Raw genomic sequence first — 25,757 nt, forward strand, 5'->3', positions numbered from 1 at the left:
ATGAGCAAACTATACACAAACAGGCAGAACATTTAAGAAATCATTAAAGCTGACTTTACCAGCAAGCGTTTTCAGACTAATTCATTATTTGGAATGATCCTGAGCTTTCTAGATCCTCAAAGAATGTAAGACTTTCCTTGAAGAACAAGGGACAATCCCCATCTTGAAAAACCACCCCATTGGAGCGACCTTTAAAATTCCCTTTTGTAAGACCGAACGCTCCCCGTGAATCACATGGCTAATATTTACAACGCAGCAGGGGAAGACTAGCGGTGGCAGCACTAAGAAACACAAATCCCATCAGTTGATGCAACAGAGAAAAAGGTAACACCTTATGAAACAGGGAGGACCCTTTCTCCTGAGTCATGATCCTGTGAGGATGTGTTCCTTCCTCATTCATCTTTCTCTGTTTGTTGGACTTCATTTGTCAAACAAACAAACAAAAGACAATTGCACACACTCACGTGCACACACACACACATAATGCTTAAATCACAGGTCTAGTTTAATTTGAGTAAACTTGAGTTCATTGTGGAACTTTCTTTAATTTCTTGACGTGGATTTATTTTGCTTATGTAGTTCATCAGCAAAAGGTTTTTGCTGATTTTTCCAGAACAAACCATCTCACTTATTCACAGGTTATCTTACTTAAAACAAAATAGGTTACCGCTTCCTCATTAATTCCAACAAGGTCTCTGATTTTAGTCTATTTCTATAGATGTCTTCAAATAGGCTCAGAACTGCGTTTTTCCATATTACACAAATTCAACCTGATATCCCCAAGCCAAAAATTGACTGGGGGATGCATGTAAAGCCAAATCATAGTCTCCACGTTTTTCTTTAACCCCTAAAACAGGAATGGACAATTCCAGGCATTGAGAACTGCTTCTTTTCCAACAATCCCTTCTGCCTCACTAAACACTTGATTTACGCAACAGTAGGTACAACAAGCATATCAATAAACAGACAGCACAGTGGCCCTGAGGGTTTTAAGCAGTCCTGCTCTAAACCAGGGGTATCTGTTGTTGTATACCGTATAAGTAAATGGATATCTTTTGCTTGCTCATGCGTATTAAATGTGATCGTATCAGTTCAAAATGAAATGGTCTGATGTAACTCATCTGTTCATTGAATGTCAAACCCAATTTAGTCTTATAATGACACCAGAATATCGACTTATGTTATTCTTTAATGTTCAATGCGTTGCAGAAATATTGAGGAAATATTTGTTTGGTCATTTCTTTGTCTTTTGTTATGATGCTACTCTTCAAAAACTCTCATAGGCCTACCTATAAACATTCTATAATTGTCTTTAGAAGGGGTGCAATGTTAGAAATATCTAAGAATAGCTTTGACCTTTTTTTAATCTGCAGATAAAAAGAAAGGAAGCACAGAAGGCGCAAGAACAATCCCAAAAATAACTATTTTGCAAGAAGTGAGGTATGTCATTTAGTCGTTTCTCCAAACACTAATATTCATTGAACTGAATGACTAATTAATCATATTAGTTTCAGTTATATCTCAAAAATAGTTCCAGCTGACAGTGCAAATAATAGACTCTAATTATTGATGGCAAATTCTACACACAAGTGTGATGTAAGGAATACTTGTTCATCTGTTTGGACTTGGAATCATGTGACAAGAGTGCTCTGAGTGAAAAAATGCAATTACAGGTCAGAATTCACCATTAATGTTCACACTGGGTCAAATTTGAGTAAATTGGATATTCTCACCACAGCAGCCACTTAAGTGATTTAAGAATGGATTTAAAAACATCAATAAATCAGCTGCTCTTTAAGCAGGAACCGTCTTGTGTGAGAAAGAGTTCAAATGAAAGTTGCTTGGCTTTAGCGCTAATATGGATCAAGTTGGGAAATATTGGACAGAGTTATGATGAGGCAGCTGGCCTATAACACTGTAGAACTACAGTTGTAAAATCAGTAATTTACCTTCGTCACTCTTGTGTAAAATTGTCAGAAAGGAGTTTTCAGGAAAGTAAGACATCAAAAGGAAGAACAGATAAATAAACAAATCACAGTGTTCATCAAATAAAGATCAAAATTATGTTCATAAATAGTGGTGTAATGATTAATTAATTACCGTAATCCATTTATATAACCAGATCAATCCAAGGGAAGTTGTTAATCAAATCGACATATGCCATTATAAAAAAAAATCAACAGGAAATAAATTGATTATATCAATATTGGAAAATACCATTTGGATTGAGACATGGTAGGCTTATTTAACTATAACATAAAAACGACCAAGTGTCAACACAGTGGACAGCACACAGTATAAAAATGATCAACCATCATTAGAGTCCAATGTGTGGAAACACTTTTGCAAAGACATGTAGCCATACAGACGTTTGTATTATTTGTATGCAGAAAAACAACAGTTATGGAACAAAAATGTTAATAATGGGTTTGTCGTTAAATCTTGTTTACCTATTTGTTTGTACACATAATTAATTTTCACTCGTTTTTCTTGCAGGAAAGAAAAGAAACCTATTCAGTACCCAGGTTGATTAGCCATGTAAAAAATAATCAATTAATGGCACACACCTTGTATTTGTTTCATATTTTACTTTATTGGCTTATTTTAAACTCACAATTACGGTTTATCTTGTCCTCAATGTTGTCGAATAGTTTGAGCAATGAAGATAAGTTGACTGAAAGGGAGTTATACTGCCCCTCTGTGGCCAATAAGAAATATAACAACAAATGTGGAATTGAGGGGATTTAAGCAGTCTCTTTTCCAAACAGACATGGACTAAAGCTACCTTAGAAATGTATTGGAAGATAACATTTCTGTACAACAATCAAACAACCTCATACTTTTTAATTACCCCTCAAAAAGGCCTCGATATTTTACAATTATGTATGCTCTTGATGCAGTCGTTTATTTGGTCTTCTTGCCTTTTCCTTTCTTAGTCTTTACTTTTTTCTTGCCTTTGTCTTTGTTCTTTAAGGCCTTCCGAGTACTGCAGCCCCTCCACCAGGCTTGGACAGTAATGGCAGCTTTGGTCTTCAGTTCCAGCTCTCTTATCTCTTCCCTTTTCTTCTCTTCTGCCAGTCGACGCTTCTCATGAATCTGGTTGCACTCCAGCTCTAAATCTTGAAAGTATTTCTTCAGTTTCTTCGTATCCTCCATTACCTCATCATACTCTTTTTTAGTCAACTCCAGCTTGGCCTAAGACAGATCATAGTTTCATTGTGCATTAACTCTACAGGAATGTTTAGTTACTGTCAGATGATTTAGGGAAAAATGAAATAGAATATGTTCATCTTGTGGAAAAGTAGTCTGAATATGGATTGGTGTGACTAATAGAAAGACATATTAGATGTTTCACATGTGTAAATCCAAAGTTGATTTTCTTTAATTGGAAGATTGAATGTTATAAAAATACAAAGATGAACATAAAAACTTACTGAGTACACATTATTTGCAGCACTTTGTCGGAGTTTCTGTCCGTTTACCTGAATTTCTTCCTTGTCTTTGTCAAATTTATGGAGTAAGTCTTCAATTTGCCCCTCCAATATTTCATTTTTCTGCCAAAAAACAAAACAAAAAAAAGACTCATTGCACCAACAAAAAATGTTGAGTATTTTAGTGGCATTTGAACTTTAAACATACTTTTCGCAGCATCATTTCTGCCTGTTTGTTTGCATGCATCAGATTGTAAAGATGAATGTTGAGTTGATCGATTTCATCTTGTGAACTGGTTGGCTTTGTGTCTGATGCTTGTGCAACTGGCTGGTTTATAGTTTCCTCCTCAAGATCCAGATAGCACTGTGTGTTATTTATCTCTTCAGACAACTGGGAAAACTGAAATGTGAATAGGAGGACATGGGAAAAATCGACAGCTAAGGCTTGTAGACCCCAAAAAATAAGTAATAGAAATGCAAAACTAAATGTTATTCCAGATTGATGGATATGCTGATGGCTCACCTCTACATTTACTTGCTTCAAGGTTGCAGCAACTTCTTCTTCTTCTTTCAAATTTAGATCTAGCATATTTTGCATAGGCCATTCATGCTCACTAGTCAGTCTTTTGACCACAAGGCTTTGATAGATGTTGAGCTCTCTGATTAATAAACTTTCACTCCAACTTAATTCGACGCCTTGCTCCGTCCGTAAACTTGACAAGATACCAATGTGGGGTTTGAAAAGCCTGAGAATGTCAGTAATAGATTTTTTTATTTCCCGCCTAAGCTTACCCTTTCCTTTACTCCCTGCTTTTGTAGACATTCTGCTTTGCTCCTCCTCTGACTCCTGCTTCACATCTTGTAAGTTTACAAATCTTTCTTCTAATATTCTGTGTGCTTGAAGTGTCTCACTCAAAGGCTGGTCCACATGAACAGATGCACTGCCAACAGGAAGAGTTACAGCAAACTCCACTTGAGAGAAGCAATCTTCTACAATGCTTAGTATGTGCTGAGCAACAAAAGAGGGCTTCTGCTTTTTTGACAAGGAAGTCTCGTCTTGATTCTCCATCATTACCTCCAATACAGCCAAACTGTCTCTGTGGGGCAGAAGGACAATTAAACCAGCTTTGTGACAAACAGACACAACATCGTTTTTAACCCCTAGTGGTCTGTGAACTCTCCAGTTCCTTTGCCAATCACATCAGTTGTCTTTAATAATGTAAGAATGATCCCCCCCCCCCCCCCCGTATAGCTTTCATTTAAAATTTAACTTGAAGTTTTAAAAAAAAATTAAGCCTGAAATTTTTGGTTTAATACAAAATATAATTATGACACATAAATGGGACACCCCTTGGAATAAATTCTTGGAATATTTAATAAAGTTTAGTGGTGCTTCACCTCTTTTTTAGACTATTTTCACATTGTTTTGACCTTGTCTCGGTTTTGTTTTTCAATATATACAATTTTATTGAGTCTTTACCCATTTGAACTTTATTATATTTTTTTTTTCATTTTTGCACTAAACAAAAATAAATTAAAATAAAGAAAATTTACACCTCCGAATTAAGGTTTTTAGAAAGTTTGAGGTTAATTGTAGCATTATTGTGAAATAAAATGAATTAAAAAAAAACAACAACGATAGATCTAAAAAGATAGGTATCAAGCATCGCCACAAAAACTGTTTAAAAGACAAACTATTAGAGCAAATTTTAACATGGTAAAAAAAAGTTCATAAAGAGCAGATGTGCTTAATCCATAGATTTAGAAATCCTTATAAAATGTAAGCTATTTTACCTACCTGGCAATGCAGCGTGATACAACTGACGTCTATTTTTTCTGTTGCTAGGATACCACCAATCAGAGAGGAATCCACTTGGTTGCACCTTTCTCTCTTTGTTCCTTTTATAAATTAAAGACAATATCTATACTTGTATTTTTATTCTGAGAAAAAAAAAGAAAATAGAAAAATACAAAAAAATGTGGGGAATAAAAAAGTTTTGTTCGTGGACTTTTATTTTGAAAGTTAGACTGGCGTCTGCCGTGAATTGCTTTAGTGTCGTAGAAGTTTGTTGCTGTGTCTGCGGATGTTTGTCATCTCGGATTGGGTTAGATAATCATGCTTAAGGCTTTAAAGGAAAACGGTTGAACAAGTTCTGCTTCGGATTAAACACAAACTCGGAATAGTTTGCAGTTGTAAATATAGCCAATAGGCTGTAGTTATGGACCCAGGCGGACACGCCGAGCTTGTTTTCTTTCAGGAACGGTGATGTCAAATCGGTGACAGATGTCTGGCGTAACAGGACAAAGACCAGTGCGACAAACACACTCTTCCTTATCAATATTGCACATTTTTTAAATAAGATAGTTTTATATTTTAATGGTTTAAATCGTGGCTCATTTTAGCTAACTGTTCATCTTCAGTTTGACCCATTTATTTTCATTTTGACCGCCACTAACGATGCGGCGCTGGATTATTAGGAAGAACGAACCACACTCTTGTGTCGCCGGCTTTTAGTTTCTCTTCTGTCTTCCTTTCTGTTGATTCTGGAGATTGTTCATCTGAGTTAATGGAGTCCGACGACGACGTCCCAATCCTGAGCTGGGACGAAGCAAACAACTGTTTGTTCATTGAGGAGACTGACAGAAGAGACGAGAGTAAGTCTGGAGCTGCGAGGAAGCGCGCGCGCCCGTCCGCGCGTCATTGTCAAATATGATGATTTGATGATGAGCCGTAAACAAGTTTGCACTCGATGCAGCAAATATGCAGAAATGCTAGAGGTACTGGTTGGTTCCGATCCAAACCCCTTTCAGTTCAGTCATATTAGTGGTATTGCTTTTAACCGTTATTTTTGCTTCCAAAACAACACATTTATTAATTAAAAATGTATATTTTGCTCAACTAAACAGTAAAATCTCCCATTGTTGATTGAAAACATACCGGTAATCTAGTAGATGATAAACCCTTGTTAGTCTGGGGAGTTTTAGAGTATTTTTAAGTTCAACCCTAGATTCTTTTTCACAAATATTTTTTCATGTTCCATAATAAACCTAAAACATACCAAAAACTCAATTCCAAGGTAGTAAATGGTATTTTTATTGCAAAATTGAGATCAAAATTTTGTTTGTTTTATAACAACGAGTATAGTTAAAGTAAAAATCTAAAAGTCCAAAAACAAAACAAAGTTGAGGTCAAAACAATGTGAAAAATGCATGTAAAGAACAGGCGAACCTCCACCAAACTAGATATGACGTGTAAGGGATTTATTTCACAATGAATTTTAATAGAAAAATAATTAAGACAGATTTGACGAGCATTTTTCGTAGATTTACTTGTAATACATATGTTATTCTAACTACCGGCAAGTAGATCTCGGTGTGGTGGAACTTTTATTACCTCACTGGGTTGCTAAAATGTTTCCATCTCCAGAAGTTGTATGCAGTAGAAGTGTGTTTTGTGACTGGGTTCAAGCTCTTACCTTCATGACTCTGGCTGATGGCCGTAACCACGTTAACAGCTGTATAATGCCGCAAATCCATACCAGAGAACACTCCCTACCAGGTCTGGATGTGTGGGTACACACTGTATGGAATCCATGCATCCTCCACAACACTGTAATCCTGCAGCTTTTGTTTTGCTCACATGTAAGCTACCAAATGTTCCATCTGAGAAAGTGCTGGTTCAGCAGGCCATGCAACCCCCCCTCAGCCCCTCCCTGCTGCTTGTGATTTTGAGTGTCCACTGTGTCAGTTTGTTTGAGTTGAAGCGGAAAAGAAGAGGAGGGTCGTTTCCTTCTCCCTCCCTGAATCTGGGTGTGGTGGAGTTCCTAACACCGATCGCTCCTTCTAGAGAAGAAGTTTGGACTGTGAGAAAGAGGGCGGAGTTTTATCACCTGATGCCCAGGAATCACGTGCCTGTGGGAGAAGCCTTGATTTTCATTGAGCTGCTGGTGGTATTGCAGAAGTAGATTTAGTTTTATTTTGGGAGGAGCGGCGATGACTGCAGGGCGTGTTTGTGTCTCTGTGAGCCTGACATCACTGGGTTGTTGACTGGGAGCTGCTAGCGTGCTTTTGTTCTCAAACAGCTGAGGGCTGTGGATGGTACACAGCAGTTGAAGGCTGCAGTCCCGTCAGGACAACAGGCCGGTTGCTGGACTGGACTGGGATCTTCCCGCTTAAGCTGAATATCCTGGGCGGCCTGATGGACAGCTAACATCTGTTGACTCTATTTCTGAGACTTTGTGACCTACATTGTGCTAGATTCCAATGGGCCGGTGCCAGAGGCAGAAGCATGTGATGTGCAGAGGGTTTGAGATGAGCAGCTGGATAGACTAATCACAGGGGTTTAACGTGACGCAATTGAAATGACTTCAACATTTTTTAATAATTTATGATGGCTTGATTACATTTATCAGTGATTTATATATCCTGTTCTTCATTTTCTCTCTTTTTTTCTATGAGAGAAGAGCCACTTCCTGTCAGTCATTTTTTTCCCTTATAGTTGCTTTATAAAGATTTCTGTGCATTTTGAAAGCTTCATTTGACCTGTGTCTGTACTCTGTGGCAGGGAGTGTGGCATTCCTGCAGACACAACTCTTTCTCATTCACTGGGTTCATAGTTCAAGCTCATTTAAAGACACTTTAGTGTACCCTCTGTTGCTGATGATAGCAGCTGTCGGTGAAGGGATGGTTTCTCTCTGGGTCTTCCGAGGAGCAGCACACTTTAAGAGCCATGTTGGTTGGTCTGGGCAGTTCTACCCCCTTGGATTTTTGCGACTGTAAGAACAAACCTGGATTTGTGAGGATTTCCCGTGGACATCAGTCATGACTCTGGCTGGACCTTTGCATCAAATTTCCAGATGTATGTGACTGCAGGAGCAAAAATCAGCTGCGCCAGAACCAAGCCTGTGGTGCTGTGGACATCGGAGACCTAAATGTGTTCCAGCAGCTAAGTAACATAGACAAATCAAAGCTGATTAATGGAATCCATATATGGACCTGCAGCCAGTTTCCATGACGATGGGTCCTTTAACGAGAGTCCAGTCGTGATTTCCTCGTACGCCTTACAGTTAGAAATAGACAGCATCGGTAGGTGCATTTCATTCTCTGTGCTGCCGGAACCTGTGTGTGACTTATCTGTATAATTACGGCTGCATAGACAAACTGTTGTGTGTTGTCTTCCAGATGGAGGAGGCAATTATGACATAGTGAACAACACTGTGGTCTCAACTCCTGGGCCGCAAAACAGCAGGAACCAGAATGTGTCCCTGAAGCAAAGCTGGGAGATGAACTACCAGGAGGCAGCCATCTACCTGCAGGTGTCCACAAAAATTGCGAAAGATTTACATTCACAAAGTCACATGATCATTTTATTGCTCCTTCAGTTGTTTAGTACTTGGATGCCGTTAAACCCTTGCACATGTTTATGTTTACTTGTTTTTGTGAACAGCTGCAGTAAGTTACCCATGTCCAAGAATGGATCTGATCATAAAAAGACAAATTCTTTTTAATTTATGTAAATATTTAAGTAGTCAGGCCATAATTGCTGAATTTATTTCACAGGAGGGAGAAAACAACGACAAGTTTTTTACGCACCCACAAAACCCCAAAGCGCTGGCAGCATACCTGTTTGTTCACAACCACCTGTTCTACATGATGGAACTGCTGACAGGCCTGCTGCTGCTGTCGCTGTCGCTGTGCGAAGCTCCTGCTGTGCCTTCGCTGCGCCTGGACGTCTACGTAAGCTAACGGCTACTTTACTCTGGTCATCAACCTGAGAAGAAATCTGCAGAACTGGCTTTACATTGTTGAAACGGTTATTGTGGTCGAGTCCGTTTATTTTATCAGGTTTTTTAAATAATTAATCTTAAATTGAATTTCTGAGTATTTTTTTATTCAAATTGTGTTTATTGGGAGCAGGTAAAAAAATGTTGCTGGAAAAAGCTTGTAGTTGTTATGTAGAAGTTACAACAGCAAGCCACAAGCTCCCTCCTTTGCTCCACTCTGATGCATCCACCTGTAAATGACTAGATCCATGTACACTCACCGGCTCCTTTATTAGATACAACTTGCTAGTACCAGGTTGGACCCCCATTTGCCTTCAGAAGGGCCTTAATCTTTCATGGCACAGATTCAACAAGGTACTGGAAACATTCCTCAGAGAGTTTGGTCCATATTAACATCATGCAGTGTCTGCAGATTTGTCGGGTGCACATCCATGATGCCAATCTTCCGTTCCACCACATCCCAAAGGTGTTCTATTGGGTTGAGGGTTGGTGACAATGGAGGCCATTTGAGTCCAGTGAACTAATTATCATGTTCAAGAAACCAGTTTGAGATTATTCCACCTTTATGACATGGCGAGTTATCCTGCTGGAGGTAGCCGTCAGAAGATGGTACACTGTGGTCATGAAGGGATGGACATGGTCAGCAACAATACTCAGGTAGATTGTGGTGTTGTAACCATCCTCAGTTGGTACTACTAGGCCCAGGGTGGGCCAAGAAAATATCCCTCATACCATTACACCACCACCAGCCTGAACCGTTGTTACAGAGGCAGGATGGATCCATGCTTTCATGCTTTTGATGCCAAATTCTGACCCGACCATCCGAATCGGGACTCATCAGAACAGGCAACATTTTCCAATCTTCTATTGTCCAATTTTGGTGAGTCTGTGTGAATTGTAGCCTCAGTTTCCTGTTCCTAGCTGACAAGAGTGGCACTCGGTGTGGTCTTCTGCTGCTTTAGCCCATCTACCTCAAGGATGGACATGTTGTGCGTTCAGAGATGCTCTTCTGCAGACCTTGGTTGTAACTAGTGGTTATTTGAGTTACTGTTGCCTTTGTATCCGCTGGAACCAGTCTGACCATTTTCCTCTGACCTCTGGCATCAACGAGGCATTTTCATTCACAGAACTGCCGCTCACTGGATATTTTCTCTTTTTCTGACCATTCTCTGTAAACCCTAGATATGGTTGTGGGTGAATATCCCAGTAGATCAGCAGTTTCTGAAATACAGCCCTCTGGCACCAACATCCATGCCATGTTCAAAGTCACTTGTTGGACAGGTGTGCCTAATAAAGTGGCCATTGAGTCCACGTTTTTGTTTTTCCCGGACTGAGTTTGCCTCTGATTCAAAACTGTACCACTCGATAGCTCTAATATTGCAAGCCATTTTCGTTGCACCGGTAATGTTAGGTTGGGGGATTAAGGGGCTGTAAGATAGAAAGAGAGTGTGTAAACAGATGGCTGTTGGGAAGTGGGGGCAGACTTACTCTACAAACGGTCCCGCCTTCAACTCAGAGGTGAAATTTCAACAAACTCCTGCCAAACTGTGGAAAACAACACAGGTTTTTTTTATTTTTCCTAAAAACTGCATAATCATAATTAATAAACCATTGGGAGCGATTTGACAATGGGTCAAAAGATGATTGGAGTGAGGTCTTCCAATGATCGAAGGGTCGGAGGTTCGATCCCCGCTCCCCCCAGTCAACTGTCGTTGTGTCCTTGGGCAAGACATTTCACCCTCCCTGCCTCCAGTGTGGCTCCACTGGTGAGCGAATGCGTATGAATGTCTGAGGGACCGTAGGTGTGAACTGGCAGCCACGCCTCTACCATCACCAAGTATACATGAGGAGTGAATGAATAATGGACACATTGTAAGCACTTTAAGCGTCTGGAAAAGCGCAGATAAATCTAATCCATTATTATTATTATTATTATAAAAGCTAAAAAAAAAACTTAGTGACTGTTCATGCTTCAGGAAAAGTCAGATCTAGACAACTTTGTATTACAACTGCTAGGAATAAAATATACAAAAAGTTATGTGCTTCATATCTCTGCAGGTTCACGCTACTCTGGAGCTACTGGCTTTGGTGATGGTTGCATTTGAGTTATGCATGAAACTGCGCTGGCTAGGCTTCCACACGTTCATACGTCACAAGAGGACCATGGTTAAGGTAAGGGCTGCACTTTTTGCACACAGATGTTGTTATTCTTAGTGATTCAAAACTTTGGCACCTTCTGCTTCCCTGTTGGAGGCCATGTCTGGCGTTTGAAGATCCTGATGTTTACCGTTGTCATGTTCTGTGTTCTCCTCGTTCAGACGTGTGTGCTGATGCTGCAGTTTGTGGAGGCTATAGTGGTTCTAATAAGACAAACGTCCCACATGAGAATAACCAGAGCGCTCAGGCCCATTTTCCTGGTGGACTGCAGATACTGTGGTGCTGTGCGCAGGTACGTTGGGATGTAAACACAGAAATTTTAATTTAGCTACAAAATTATTTCATATATGTTCATTATGCTTTTAACAAGTCAGTAAGTTTCAAATTGCAGAGCTTTTCTTTTTAAATGTGCTATATGTCAAACATGAAATTCTTACACCGTTGGCAGATTTTCTCTAAATAAGCAAAACAATGGGGTAAAAAGGTTTTAGCAAGAATTCTTATTTTACGGGAAAAATTTTAATCACTCAGACATGTTTTCTTAAATAGGAATATTTTTCTTTTTAAAAGTCTTCCTGATAAGACGATTTTTCCTGAATTTTCTTTTTATTCTCTTAGGATTCAGTTTTTGCAGTGTGGTTTTTACTCGTAAATTAATGTTTATCTAGATGCAGCTGCTAACAGCTGTGTGTTTCTTATCCAATCAGAAACCTTCGTCAGATCTTCCAGTCCCTCCCATCATTTATTGACATTCTTCTGCTGCTGCTTTTCTTTATGGTGATTTTTTCCATTTTGGGTAAGAATTTGAACCAGTTCCTCCCTAATAAATGTTGTGGCTACTTTTATGCAGTAAAAATATGTTGCAGGTTGCAAAACTGTGATGCATTTTTACAAGAAAAAAAATCTATATGTCAACCTCTCATCTTCTGTTAGGCTTCTGCCTCTTCTCCACAAACACTGCCGACCCGGTGAGCAAAATCTTGAGTCTGCATCAAAATCGTTTGTATATGAAATACAAGGGTGGAAGTTTGGGTTTCTCTTCTTCTTAAGCCTTTTTTGGTTCTTTTGGGACTTCCTGCCCTAAACCGTGTCCTCTCACCACAGTACTTCAACACTCTGGAGAACAGCCTCGTCAGCCTCTTTGTGCTGCTGACCACAGCAAAGTAAGCCTAAAAGCGCCATTGAGTTATCATGATGGCATGCAGGCAGTAGTTCCGACTTTCAGAACTTTATATAATTTGTCTTCAAATTTTGTGCTTGAACATGTTTCTGGATCACATGACCGGATTATCTCCTTTTTTTCCGTCTTCTGCAGCTTCCCTGATGTGATGATGCCAGCATACTCCAAGAACAGCTGGTCTTGTGTTTTCTTTATCGTTTACCTCTCCATAGAGCTGTATTTCATCATGAACCTGGTACAGAGACAGCTTTGTTTTATAACCAAATTTTTTGGCTGGACCGTCTTTTTGATCAGCAACACTGCTAACCTCCTCCTTGTGCCCCCCCCCCCCCCCCCTCCTCCCTCCAGCTTCTAGCTGTGGTGTTTGACACTTTCAATGATGTCGAGAAGATGAAGTTTAAATCTCTCCTGCTTCACAAGCGCTCCGCCATTGATCACGCTTTCCAGCTGTTAGTTAGCCGACAGGTGTGTTAGCTTCTTAATGCATCTCAGCGTATATTTTGTGTTGTTAAAATACTAAAAGTCCGTTGTTCTAAACTCCAGAGGCCCATGGGAGTGTCTCTGAAACAGTTTGATGGTCTGATGCGATATTACAGACCACGAATGTCTGCCAGAGACCGCTTCCTCACATACAAAGCTTTAAACACTTCGGGGTCCAGGATGCTCAGGTCTGGTACTAAAATCGATCTGCATGGATGGTGTTGTCATGTTTTTGTTTGTATTGAATGTTGCTTTGTTCTGTTCCAGTCTCCAGGACTTTTACAAGTTCTATGAGGTCATTGGTCTTAAATGGAAGGTAAATATTTTGCATTCAGCTTGTGTTTAATTATCATATATATCCATAAATGTTTGTCCTGTTCAGGCCCGGCGCAGTGGAGAACACTGGTTTGATGATCTTCCTCATACAGCCTTCCTCATTTTTAAAGGCAAGTTTTTTATTATTTTTTTTTTCCACTGATGAAAACTGTCTATTCATCTTTTATTTTTGGTGTTTTTCCACTCCATCAGGCATCAACTTGCTTGTGAAGTCAAAGGCCTTCCAGTATGCCATGTGTAAGCAATATGTTTGTAACTTTTCCGAGTTGTCCTCTAAGGAAGAAGTGTTCGCTTCAGACCTGCTAATCTCTAATTGGCTCTGCAGATGTGGTGGTAGCCATCAACGGGGTGTGGATCCTCGTGGAGACATACACATTAAACAGTAAGATCTCAGAAACCAGACCATCTAACAATATTAGACAGATCTCTCACCTCCTTTTCTGCCTGCAGGTGGTTACTCCTGGTCCAAATTTGTTCCTTGGAGTTACATTGTTTTCCTGACCAGTGAGTAAAAGTTGTCTCAAAAAATACTATTTACTCAATAACAACAAAATTCAAACTATAACAGCAATTTATTTTTGTAGATGTCTAAATAAAAATGTTGTGTGTTCTCTGGCAAAATCAGGATAAACCTGAAAGCTCTTTAAGCTTTTCCATAGTAAACACCATTCTGATTTATTTCTAACAAAGTAAAAAAGGAAATATAATAGTTATTTTTAAAGGGATTTAAGTGCAGAGGCAATGTGTTAAAAAGTAATTCAACAAAAATCTGATGTTTGCCTCTCTGGAAGCTGATAGATGTTGAACAAATGTCAAGTGTGAGCAAATGTTTTGGCAGTTTGCAATATAAATTAATCGTGTGTGAGTCATGACGTTTTTTGTCAGAATTTACTCAACTATTATCAAAATTTTGGCCCTTTTATTTTCATTTTTGATAAGTTCATAGAAATTATTCAAGGAGCAAATCCTAAACTCTACTGGCTTGACTTTTTTTCTGCAGGTATAGCTTGTTTTTCTTTCTCTGAAAGAGAACATAGTGACAGTATTAGTGAGCTGATAAATTGAAGCCTCAGTAGTAAAAGCCCCAAAATGATCATGTGATGTCTGAGGTTGGCTAAAAATTGGCTCAAAAAAGATCAAATATTAAATAAAAGTAGGGTTTGGAATCCCAAACCTTAAATGATTTGATAGAAGGTAAAAGAGTAGACTCTGCAAACCTTTATATTTAGAAAAGTGAAACAGAAAGTGAGATATTCAGGCTTCTGCTCTCCATTGAGAGTTTACAAGTTCACAAAATCACTTTGCAGAGCTTAATTATACTTGTTTGTTCTTTACATTTTTAATATTTTTGTTCACCCCGAAGATGTATTACAAGACCTGTAAAAGTCTCAAAAGTCTAAATATTAATATTATATTTAATATTATGTGGATGTGATAGAAATAACTTCAAAATTCAGGGAGGGTTTTTTTTCTTACCTTATAGGTTTACAGCTGACACTAATCCCAGCTCTTCCTTTGTCCTTTCACTTTAGTTTATGGAGTAGAAGTGTTACTGAAAATTGCAGGTTTGGGACCCATAAATTATTTCAGCTCTGGCTGGAATCTGTAAGTAGTTGTTTATTAAATCATTTTTATCTCAGTTCTCCTCTTATACTGCACACATTAAGTTTCTTCGTGCTTTTACTTTAAATAATATTTTTACTTTGTCTGTACATTAAAATATTGCGATCTTCTGTCCAGATTTGACTTCTCAGTGACCTTGTTCGCCTTCCTGGGACTGATCGCTCTGGCGTTCAACAGAGAGCCTTTTTACTTTATTGTGGTTCTTCGACCGCTCCAGCTTCTCCGGTGAGCTTTTCTTTCTTTTTTTCTTATGAATAGCTTAGCACACTGGTTACATTTTAATTTCTCTATTTGTTTTCTTCACAGGTTGTTTAAGATAAAGCAGAGGTATCGTAATGTGTTGGACACCATGTTTGAGCTTTTCCCCAGAATGGCAAGTCTGGGACTGACACTGATCATCTTCTACTACTCTTTTGCCATTGTGGGAATGGAGTTCTTCGCTGGAGTTGTTTACCCAAACTGCTGCAAGTGAGCCATGCAACTTTATGAAAAATTCAATGACCTTCAGTTATTTTGTTGTCGTTGATATTTCTAGATTCTGCCACAACTTGAGTGATAAACGGAAATATTTCTTTTTTTGTCATTTCACTGACTTGTGTCTTTGTTTCTTCAGCACCAGCACAGTAGCAGACTCCTACAGGCAGATAAATGTTACACACGGCAACACAACAGTGTTGGAAGAAGGCTACTATTATCTGAACAACTTCAACAACATTCTCCGCAGCTTTGGTAATTCATTGTTTTCATCCATTCAGTTCTGTCTGTCAGACTCTCATGTCTTTACATATAATGTGTTCTGATTCCTGTTGTCCTGCAGTGACTCTGTTTGAACTGACTGTTGTTAATAACTGGTACATCACCATGGTAAGCCTGAAGAGTTCAGCAGCTTTATTGCTGATCACTAGACATTGCAGTTGAGTTATGTCTGTGTTCACTGCTCCATAGGAAGGAGTGACTTCTATGACAAGCCACTGGAGCCGTCTGTACTTCATGACGTTTTACATAGTCACTATGGTGAGGCCCCATAATACACAAACTTCCACTTTGAGTTTTAGCAGGATGTGTTCAGTTGATTAAAAGATATAAATGTAGAAAATGTTTTTAACTAAACACGATAAAGTATAATAAAATATATGGGGAAAAAATCAACCTCTTTATGTGGGGAATGCCTTACAGAGCATGTTTGTATTATAAAGGAAGGAGACTCTCCTCCATGCAAAGGGTGAAGGAAACCAGTCTTTCATTTTATTCTTCTCTGAATTCCTGAGTGGGAATGGTTGTGCCACTGAACATGCATGTGTGTGACAGTATTTCCTGTTTTTTATAGGTGGTGATGACCATCATCGTGGCTTTTATTTTGGATGCCTTTGTTTTCCGCATGAACTACAGCCGAAAGAACCGTGAGCCAGTGGAAAATCCAGAAGGTGAGTCTTTGTAAACTCTTGCCCCTATGCCAATTACAACAATAAAGTTCATATTTAGAACTTGAACTAGTCGTTACATTTATTACACAGTTTTCTGTACTTTAGATGAAAACGGGATCGTGTTTGAAGTAGAGGTGAGTCGGGACGAAGCTATGACCACACTGGAGCTCTACAGGCAGACCTGCCTGACGCCATCTTCCCTAAGCTCTCTGACAGGAGTCCTCCAAGCAATGGACAGGAGTGGGGTACGCAAATGATAAAAACTCACTTGGCTTTTTTTCTATAGCTCCTGGCTAACTAGCTGTGCATGTTTTTGTCCGCAGCACTCGTCTCTTGTTTACCAAGGGCGCCGCTCCAGGACTAAAAGTGACCTCAGCATGAAAATGTATGAAGAGGAGATTCAGGTGAGAAACATTACAACTCCTCCTGCATTGTTGACCCCCCCACCAAACCCCCAATTAGACCATTTTCTTATTCTGTTTTAAACTGTATTTCTGCAGGAGTGGTATGCAGAATATTCAAGGGAAAATGTCTGTCAGCAAGACCAGATCCATGATCCACATCACGACAGTCCTGCCTCCGAGAGCACACAGACTATACACCACAGTATTAACTAAAGCACAGGAAAACAACAGCACTTCCAGTGACCCCCCCACACTTAACTTATCCTTCATAGAAGGAGAAATTCTGGGGCCTTTTGGACTACAAGTTGATGGCGGCTGATCCTGGAGTCAGACGGTTCCCTGTTTGGCCTTTAATAACACTAAAGCTCGCAGAAAGCTTGTATTACCACATCAGTCGTGCCCTATCGTAAATAATGTAGTAATTATACCTGATGCCTTAGTTTAACGGCACATCTGTTCAGCATTAACACAGATAGAAAGCTTCTTCTTTTGTTTTTTTTTAACAAAAAAATGTTTACTTCTTTTAGCTCAAACCACAATTATGGTGTAAAGTTTCTTTTAATTGTCTTAGCAGACTCAAAAGTATTTTATATTACTACTCATTCTTAAATGTATATGAGAGTATGAGGGATTATAATAAACTATTTAAATGGAAAATGTTGTTTTATTACAGTGATTTACATTACAATAATGTATATGTAGATGAAGTAGTCAGACTTGCATAAAACTTTTATAAACCAAAACATCTTTGTGTCCTCACAGCTCTCAACATTTGATTTATAGAACACTTTAGAAAGTTTATAAATTACAAAACTAATGAAGCACTTTTCTTGGTTGACACAGTAACAGTAACACAAAACAGGAAAAAAGGCACAATTGTTCAACCTTCCCTGAGCAGAAAACTATACTGGCTGCTTGGTTTTACTGACAAAGGCACAGATTTTTTTATGGCTGCCAAAGAAAACAAAAGTACTACTGATTCCTGTTTAAATAGTGCAACTAATACAGTTTACATCTAAAGCTAAACTGGGTTGTCTGGAATGTCCTTGGATGAGAGACCACCTGAGATTACCAAGTGCTGTAAGTTAATGCAACCACATGGGGGCGCTTTCAAGTGGTCAGGTGAGGAAACTGCTATGTAACTGAAACCCGATCACATGTTTAGGTCAATATGGTGACCCCTGAAGGGGGCGGCTGTAAGAAAAAAGTATTTTGTTGAGGATACTGAACTGTCTGCTGCCTTTGCCCCAGTGTCACACTAATTGACACAAACAAAAGGTCGTCTCTTCAGACTGGTATTCCCTAAAGTCAGCTCCTTTTTCAGACAGACCTTTCTAAAAAGTCAAATTTCATGCGACTAAAAACTGGAGTCTGCATATTACAATGCAGAACAAAGAGTCGGTTTACAGGACTTGTAAAAACGTAAGAAAGTGAAGTATCTGGTCACCGTGGGTCAGGTATGGATTGTTCCAAATTCTGTAAAAAGTGCTATGATGAGGAAGATGACATAAAACGCGAGGAGGAAGATCCCATAGGTTCTACCCAAGTGGAACTGGCTCAGTGGAACAATGATGAAAGACAGAACCAAGGATAAGCCCAGAGATCCTGCCAGGATCCATGTCAACAATCCCTCTGACTCAAACTGTGAAGGTGGAAAAACAAAGATATTATCTGTAGGCCTTTGGAGTTAGACTTGTTTTAGTCAGATATAGATTACCTGCACATCAGAATTTGTTTTAACCATCTGCACAAGACACCCCAAACCCACTCCTATTACCATGTCTGAAGGAAATGGGGTTAAGGACACATTTATGCACATGATCAGTGTTTCTAGTCTGGTTTGAATAAAGGATACTGAAAATGATGCCTCCAAAGCAAGCAGAGATGGCCATCCGTGGGTAACCCTGCTGGGCAATTGTGATGTCAGAAAAACAGTCTGGAAAATAAATATGAATCAAGTCATAAATCATGCACACACACAAAAAAAAAATTATGTGTCTTTAAAAACATCAAACTTTTAGTTTCACCTCCAATACTGTTGCCCCAGGCCAGAAGAGTCAACCCCAGGACAGTGTTACTGAGGCTCAGCACCACTCCGAGCATGTGCAGAAGACTCACCACCTCTGAGGCTGCAGCACTGATCAAGACTGCACTCACAACAAAGCCCAGGAGTGCAAAGACCTGCAGAGACAACAAGAAAAACTCAGAAAATTCACAGTCACAAAACATACTTGGGTTTTGACAGTGGGGAGACATGCATGTAGGGCTGCACGATATGAGGAAAACTTGCGATATGCGATATTAGAGATTAATATTGCGATAACTATATAATTTGCGGTATATAAAAAAATAGAAAAATGCCAAAAACCTCCTTCCCATTTCATTAGAAACAGTTTGAAATTATACTCCAATGACCCTTATTGACATAGGTGACAAACATCTAACATAATAGGCCTCCATCTGATTGGTAAACAATGGGAAGGCGTCCATCTGATTGGTCAAAGCATAAAGGGATTTATTTGATTTGTTAAAAAAGCGTCAAACTGCCATAAGATTGTTTTAACACATTTTGGGTTTACGATTTATTGCGATATTCGCAGTCTTTTGCGATATGCCTATTGCAGAGCTGGATATTGCGATAACGATAAATTTGCGGTTTATTGTGCAGGCCTACATGCATGCATGCATAGATGCAGCTGCAGCAAGCGAGGGGAGACTAAAAATCCATTATTTAGCAGGGACCTAAAAAGTAACGGACCCTTTCTGGTCGTCGTTCAATAGCAGCGGGATGCACAAGTATAAAGTTATGCGTCAGACCCTTTCTTCTTCCTGCTGTAAGTTGCTCCACCCCTTTCAGCCCTGATATAATAACATCAAGATGGTGAGCTTTATGAGCTCCTCTGCTATGCAGTCATTCATTCATTAATTGTTACACTTAGCCAAACGCCTCAAAAGTCTGATTACTTTATTGTATCCCATTAAAAGGGAAGATGCATTGTTTGAAAGACAAAACAATCTGCACTCTAGAACAGTAGAAATGGACAATAAAATCCTTGAGTTTGATTGTTTGGATGGTAAATACAACAATAGGGGTAATAGGAAAAATTCTTTTATAATTTGTTTTTAGGATTTAAGTCAGAATTCTGAAAAAAAGGTCGCAAATCTGCCTTTAATCTTGCAGTTTTTGGCTGAGAATGAAGGTTATAGATTTCCTTCCTTTCCTTTGTAAACATGTAAAAAAATCCAAAACCAAGAGGATGCACTCACTTATGTGAGTTGTAACCTGCAATATATTAATAATCAAGCCAATTTCAATGTGCAGAGGTCTCTTTTTAAAAGTAGAAGTGCCAATGGTCCTGCCCACAACTCAAGAGGCGAATCTCTAACGAACTACTGCCGCTCTAAAGAAACTGTCCTAGAAAACTATGGGTTTTATGGATTTTGGCAAATGGGGGTGATGAACGCAGAGCTCGTGGAAATGGAAGAAAGGGGATTGGACCGCACAGCTGGAACTTAACAGGTGAGTTAATTAGACTGAACCGCCCGCGAGGAGGAGTAACCAGGTAAACGCACTGCTTGAGTAGCCTCCCTGAAAAACTCCCAGGGTCATTAATTTTCTTAACCGTTACATTTTCAGATGTTTTTCATTTAAAGTGACAGAAACACTCACTGCATGATATTTGGGAGGATGATCATTTGTGGTTGTGCAGAAAACAATAGCAGCCAGAAAGAATCCCAGCAGAAGAATTAGCACCCATAGAGGGAACTGCTCCTGGATCATGTAATTTCCATCTAAACAATATTAAAAAACATAATTAATTGAGCGTTTTTTGTTTTTTTTTACTTTAGCTGCTCGACTTACTGCCTCAGTTATGCAAAGCGAGGCTCTTACATTTTCCCGACTGGAAGGCAAGCACACACACCACAGGTGCAATGACCAGGTGAAGGCAGTTTAGGGGGCGCCTCCAGTTCTTGTCTTCTTTGTCTGGGTCGACCACAGGTACGCAGAGCAGCAGCAGCACCTCTAAAGGTGTCTGATCGGCAGAGGAAAAACACAGGATGTGAGCAAAAGTCTCAAAAAGAACCATTTCGAAGTCTCAAGCAGGGCACCTTAAGCACTTTGAGGACTCTCCATCTCCAAGATTTTCTTCTCCACTTCCTGCTGTCCACTGGATTCAAAGAGCTCAGCAGGATCCGGCTTGTGGGCTCAGAGTATGGCAGAAGCGGTCTGTACTCGGACTCTGCCACACAAGAAAGCTCAGATAAATATTTGAAAGACCAAAACTTCGGTTTTTCCCTTGCTCACAAACATGTTATAGGAGAGCTCATACCTTTTGTGTCCAAATTTCCTCACTACTTCTTAACCCCTAAAAGACTATTGAATGAATGAATGAACAATTAAAAAAAAATTTCAGCAAATATGACGTCATGAAAATTTTACAAATACTATTCATGAATCCACTGTGTTCTGAAGATGAGGACTTGGATGAATTGAAAATCTATTTCTAGGAAATTTCCAGGGCACTGGAATTTAGAATTGTAGCACTACAAAGTTGCGTACGCACAATTCAGTTTACTAGATAGTGAGGAAATTTGGACCATTACTTTAAGCATACGGCTTTTGAGCCATGCAAATCTGATATAGTTAAGACAACAAAGATTTGATGTTTTGGGGACAGTTTGCATCGGACAAACAATTTGTTTTCTAGAAACCTTTCTTACTTATAAGAGTCACAGGGGCTTGATGGAGCTCAATGCCAACTGTCAAAACAATAGAACAACCTAAACAGGTCAACTGGAAGCAACCACAACCCCCCTCCTGAAAGACAACCACACCGCCACGCCCTTCCAGGACTGTGGGAAAGAGCCAGAACATGTGCTCAAATTTAAATCAAGACTTCCTACCTATAAGGTGATGCTCCAAAACAGCTATTATAGTTTCACAATTTAATAGAAGTTAAAATAAAACACAGAAAACTCTTATTTCTACGTTTGCAACCCATTTATCAAAACAGTCACCTATTCCAATGGCTGTTATTACTTCTCTTTGCAGAAATGAGCCGCAGTCATGCAGAATGATTGATAGCTTCTCTTGTACGGCAGAAAATCTTTATTAATGTGACATCAAGATGAAAACGTGCATTTAGAGGAGTCTCTCTGCTACATCAGGATGTGCAGAGCTAGGAAAGGTGACCTGCGTGGATACTATTGCTCATCGGAGAGGGAAACACTTCTTCCCTTCAAAGAAAAACACACTTCCTTTTTTGTACCTCAGTTCCACAATCGGTAAACTCTGTTGTGACACAAGATTGTAAGTCAAATGTGGGCACGCAATCACGTTTTAATTTGTACAAATACACATAGGATAGTTGTACGTATGTGTGTGCAATTTATACATATATGTGTTCCTACCGTAATCTTGCTGGATATTTCCACCAGTCAGGTTTGGAAGGTCATCGTCTGATGAGTCGGATGACGGAAACTCTAGATAAATAAAATGTAAACAGACAAATAAGTAAAAAAACCATAGCCAACAGTTGAAGCTCAAACCTGAACACTCAAGTTATTTTTTGGTCTGACCTTGTATATGTGGAGCATTTTGGTTGCTCGTATTCACATAGTTTCTTTGTCGTTTGTAGATGTACGTACTGATAATAACGGTCAGGACATACAGCACATAGAGGCTGAGGTAACCTGGAAAGAAGAACAGAAATCGGCTCAGGCTTCAAACGACACCTATCATGATTTTTTCATTGGTTTGGTGTTATATATTCACAATAATTTTGGTTTAAAAGTCAAATTCCGGGGGAATTTTGCAACAATCCCAGAAGGTAGCACTATATTCAAAACAAAAACAACTCTTTTGCCATATTTTCCAACTTCAGAGCTAACAGAAATCTTTGCATGGGTCTTTAAAACACCTGATAGCTGGAATGCAGCAAACAAGATAGGGAGAGATTCTAAAGTGCTGACAGGTCAAGAAGAGAAATGTCTATTTATCAACTCTGCTGGGCTTCTTGCATATTTTATAATGACAAATTGTATTCAGTTCAACTGTGAAATTTACCTAATGTTTCTCCCAGTGTGGTGGTTCCTCTGTACAGCATGAGGAAAGTCCAGAACACTGCAACCATGTAGAAGATGACGTCACGCAGAAACGGTCGAGACGCCACAGCAAAAGGTTTAAAAAGAGACACGCTGCCAGCAACTACTGTGGTAACAAATACGCCAGCTCCTGGAGGGCAAATGCAGGTGGAACACAAGAAAATGAATCCCTTCTTTTTTACATTTTATTGCAATTTTTGGGGTAAGTTGATGAGCGTGTGCTCACCGAACAAAGCTCCTACAGCCAGGCCAGCAGTGTGGGGATGAGAGAACGCTGCCATGGCGCTGAAGATGTCAGGAGCTCCATTACCAAGAGCCAGAAACGTCACACCCTCAGCACAGAACGCAGTTAAAGAAAATTGATGAAATAGCCTAAATTAAAAGTCAAGAAGTTGGGAAGGGGGTGCGCAAAAAAAGGATACAGCAACGTTGTGAGTGAGGTGAAGGCTGGAGGAGATGGCTGACAAGTTGGGACAGAAACTTGAGGAAAAAAAATGATGAATGTTATAAATGTATTAGAACAAACTATAAAACGGAAAAACCTATCAATCTGCTTTGTTATCAAACTACAATGACGAGACAGTGTGCAAAGGAGCAGTTGAGGGACTGAAAGCAAACTGCTTCCTTTATGGAAGTCCAACAAATGAAAACTCTCCACCATCATATGACCTCATGTGACTGTTAAGCTCAGAGTACGAGCGTGTGCTTGTGTGCAGTGAGCACGTATAGCACTTTCGTCGTCTGTGTCTGAATCAATAGGCGTGCAGCAGGGCACCGGGGGCTTGTTTTACAACGGGGAATACTTACAACTTAGATGCAGTCAGTCCAAGAATCATAAACAAGAAGAACAGCCACATACACTGTGGAGGAGCAGAGAAGGAAAACTATAATATGACAAGGGCTGTTGTTTTAGCTACAAAAACGGAGTGAGACACAAAAGAGCAGCCCGAGTCTGACATGATCAAACTAAGTCCTGAACAAACATACGGTAGTTAGTGCATTCAACAAACAAGGCCATGTTTTAAGTGTCGTAATCTGAAGCCATAGTGCTTTAAAAAAGATAGATTTGCTAGCCTTTATCTCAGAAAGGGTGAAATATTCCCTGTCAAAACTGTGATAATGAAGCAAAGCAAGATATGAGGAAGTTCAGGTCATCATTGTGAAAGTTGGACATTAAGCAAAAATTTATAGAACCGTTTTACTTCATTTGAAAAAAAAAAGACCTTTCCCAACTATCCATCCTTGCAGCTGGTCGTTTATCTGCGGGTTTTTCCACTCAGCTGCGTGAATGTAGTGAAAACCAGACACGCGTCTGACAAGCCCGTCTTACACAGAGGGTGATGGTGAACGGCGTGAGGTTGGGGGGCAGCAAGCAGAACACCACGTTAAGGTAGTTGATGAACCCATCCTCCATGTCGCAGTCTGGCGTGTTCTTCACAAAGGTGCAGCGCTCTGCAGGAGTGCGGTTCATCACCAGGTCACACTGCAAACACACAAAGAACTGTTTTTAACACAACTTTAAGGAGTTAATACACAAGTAAGGACTGACACAACATATTTATTCATTAAAAAAACACACAATTTGTGATAGCCTGTAATGTTATTTCTTTTTGTAATGTCAAGTTAAAATAAATAGGTGAGTGAGTAAATAAAAATCTATTTTTGTATTGGGGAGCTAGATTTGGCTGAAATTCATATTTTATTATTGAGACTCGATCCACATGAGTCAGCTGACAAGCTCAAAGGAAACCATGGCAAAAACTATATGTGTGTCAGTACATAAGTAATGAAATGATAATAAACCGTGTTGTGTTGTGGCAGTATATTAAATGCCCACAACTATAAGGAAGATCTGCCAAACTCCAAACATGTTCAACTAGCAAATCTTTTAACTGATAAACAAGTGAGAACTGAGCAGAAACCAGATTTGCCAATAATTCCTCACTTGACATGTTGTTTATCTGTCTAAACCAACCTCGGCGTTCCTTGCGGCCATCTTCACAAAGGTTAGATTCAAGGACAGTCCAACTAAGTTGAAGCCAGTTTGGTTCTGGACCTGGGAGCTCGTGATCCCCAATTGTCCACCGAACAGCACCACCAGCAGCAGCAGCTGCCACAGGAACCGATTAAAAGCCATGATTCGTCTTATCCTCCTGGTGCCTCGTCCATGGCGGTGCTGTGTTACCGCTACTACGACGGCAGTAGTCTGACTGACAGAGCTGGACGCAAAACACACACATATAAATATACTAAAGAGTTCCTCCCTGTTTGCTGCTCTATAGGTGTGTTTTCAACGCCAGGAAAAGGCATACGGGTCTAGTGTCAGAGTAAACTCCGTGTGACTTCGTCTGAAACTTCGCCCAATCGTTCGCGTGCTGTGTTCAAGAACTTCCCCATAAACTTGGAATTGACACTTTCCATGTTGTGCTGAGTTCAGAAAAACATTTTTCCAGAAAGAGCACAAATTTGGCACATCCACACATCGAGGGCATATGGTGAGTACCGACTAACTCAAACATTGCTGGGATATCAATGCAAGACACGAATAATTTTTCAGCTAAATAGTTCTTGACTTTTTTTAAATGCTGCCCGCAAATTTCCCAGGTTTGCGTAGAGACAACCGAAGGCAACGCGACGTAAACTGACCTCGATTTCGATACGTGTTTTTATCTCACGGTGATATTTATAGATAAGAGGAAACTGTAGCTGATTGCTGTTTGATTTAATTAAAACAAATCATTCAACGGACAGTGCTATTAAAGTGCACAGATTAAACAAAAGAGTTGATTAAATGATAAAATGCGATGTTAGTTTTCTTTATGTTGCTGTACATT

The 25,757-nt window shown here is 39.6% G+C and overlaps 3 protein-coding genes across 6 annotated transcripts; 1 reads left to right on the forward strand and 2 right to left on the reverse strand.

Moving 5' to 3' along the window:
* Nucleotides 1-2,568: 2,568 nt before the first annotated feature.
* drc10 (dynein regulatory complex subunit 10) lies at nt 2,569-5,345 on the reverse strand. Its single transcript, XM_078952904.1, has 5 exons — nt 5,226-5,345; nt 3,955-4,528; nt 3,640-3,831; nt 3,483-3,554; nt 2,569-3,195 (listed from the first exon to the last, which is right to left on the reverse strand). Exons 2-5 carry the CDS (start codon nt 4,501-4,503, stop codon nt 2,905-2,907), a joined length of 1,104 nt encoding a protein of 367 aa, XP_078809030.1. The 5' UTR covers nt 4,504-4,528; nt 5,226-5,345; the 3' UTR covers nt 2,569-2,904.
* A 123-nt stretch (nt 5,346-5,468) lies between these two features.
* On the forward strand, nt 5,469-17,475 carry tpcn1 (two pore segment channel 1). Of its 4 annotated transcripts, none has more exons than XM_078952901.1 (26): nt 5,469-6,086; nt 8,613-8,746; nt 8,991-9,167; nt 11,273-11,386; nt 11,533-11,663; nt 12,079-12,167; nt 12,305-12,339; nt 12,476-12,534; nt 12,687-12,786; nt 12,900-13,016; nt 13,095-13,219; nt 13,299-13,347; nt 13,414-13,477; nt 13,560-13,604; nt 13,693-13,749; nt 13,818-13,871; nt 14,900-14,972; nt 15,108-15,215; nt 15,297-15,458; nt 15,604-15,719; nt 15,808-15,854; nt 15,936-16,004; nt 16,318-16,414; nt 16,505-16,659; nt 16,738-16,818; nt 16,915-17,475. In XM_078952901.1, the coding sequence occupies exons 1-26, from the start codon at nt 5,999-6,001 to the stop codon at nt 17,029-17,031; spliced, it is 2,463 nt and encodes an 820-aa protein (XP_078809027.1). In that variant the 5' UTR covers nt 5,469-5,998; the 3' UTR covers nt 17,032-17,475. The 4 variants fall into 4 exon arrangements, with proteins under 4 accessions (XP_078809027.1, XP_023814272.1, XP_023814271.1 ...); XM_023958504.2 differs by having other exon boundaries at nt 16,520-16,659; XM_023958503.2 differs by lacking the exon at nt 5,469-6,086 and adding an exon at nt 6,476-8,516 and having other exon boundaries at nt 16,520-16,659.
* On the reverse strand, nt 17,463-25,297 carry slc8b1 (solute carrier family 8 member B1). Its single transcript, XM_004072613.5, has 15 exons — nt 24,899-25,297; nt 24,254-24,406; nt 23,731-23,783; nt 23,346-23,403; nt 23,150-23,255; nt 22,886-23,053; nt 22,399-22,512; nt 22,231-22,302; nt 20,929-21,059; nt 20,711-20,852; nt 20,489-20,610; nt 18,846-18,999; nt 18,674-18,754; nt 18,536-18,600; nt 17,463-18,460 (listed from the first exon to the last, which is right to left on the reverse strand). Exons 1-15 carry the CDS (start codon nt 25,058-25,060, stop codon nt 18,272-18,274), a joined length of 1,770 nt encoding a protein of 589 aa, XP_004072661.1. The 5' UTR covers nt 25,061-25,297; the 3' UTR covers nt 17,463-18,271.
* Nucleotides 25,298-25,757: the final 460 nt, after the last annotated feature.

This window comes from Oryzias latipes, chromosome 9 (assembly GCF_053564925.1).
Source record: "Oryzias latipes strain Hd-rR chromosome 9, Olatipes_Hd-rR_3.1".
Lineage (NCBI taxonomy): Eukaryota > Metazoa > Chordata > Actinopteri > Beloniformes > Adrianichthyidae > Oryzias > Oryzias latipes.

Bases quoted from the DNA above. Each gene is read 5' to 3' on its own strand.
- drc10 (XM_078952904.1), bottom strand. From the start codon at position 4,503: ATGATGGAGAATCAAGACGAGACTTCCTTGTCAAAAAAGCAGAAGCCC. The intron at 3,555-3,639 runs GTATGTTTAAAG...GTTTTTTGGCAG, and splicing joins CAGAAATGATGCTGCGAAAA to AAAAATGAAATATTGGAGGG. The intron at 3,196-3,482 runs GTAAACGGACAG...GATCTGTCTTAG, and splicing joins AAGACAAGGAAGAAATTCAG to GCCAAGCTGGAGTTGACTAA.
- tpcn1 (XM_078952900.1), top strand. From the start codon at position 8,408: ATGGAATCCATATATGGACCTGCAGCCAGTTTCCATGACGATGGGTCC. The intron at 11,664-12,078 runs GTACGTTGGGAT...TTATCCAATCAG, and splicing joins TACTGTGGTGCTGTGCGCAG to AAACCTTCGTCAGATCTTCC. The intron at 13,017-13,094 runs GTGTGTTAGCTT...TCTAAACTCCAG, and splicing joins AGCTGTTAGTTAGCCGACAG to AGGCCCATGGGAGTGTCTCT.
- slc8b1 (XM_004072613.5), bottom strand. From the start codon at position 25,060: ATGGCTTTTAATCGGTTCCTGTGGCAGCTGCTGCTGCTGGTGGTGCTG. The intron at 22,513-22,885 runs GTAAATTTCACA...TCTTCTTTCCAG, and splicing joins CACACTGGGAGAAACATTAG to GTTACCTCAGCCTCTATGTG. The intron at 18,601-18,673 runs GTATCCTTTATT...CATTTCCTTCAG, and splicing joins CTTTGGAGGCATCATTTTCA to ACATGGTAATAGGAGTGGGT.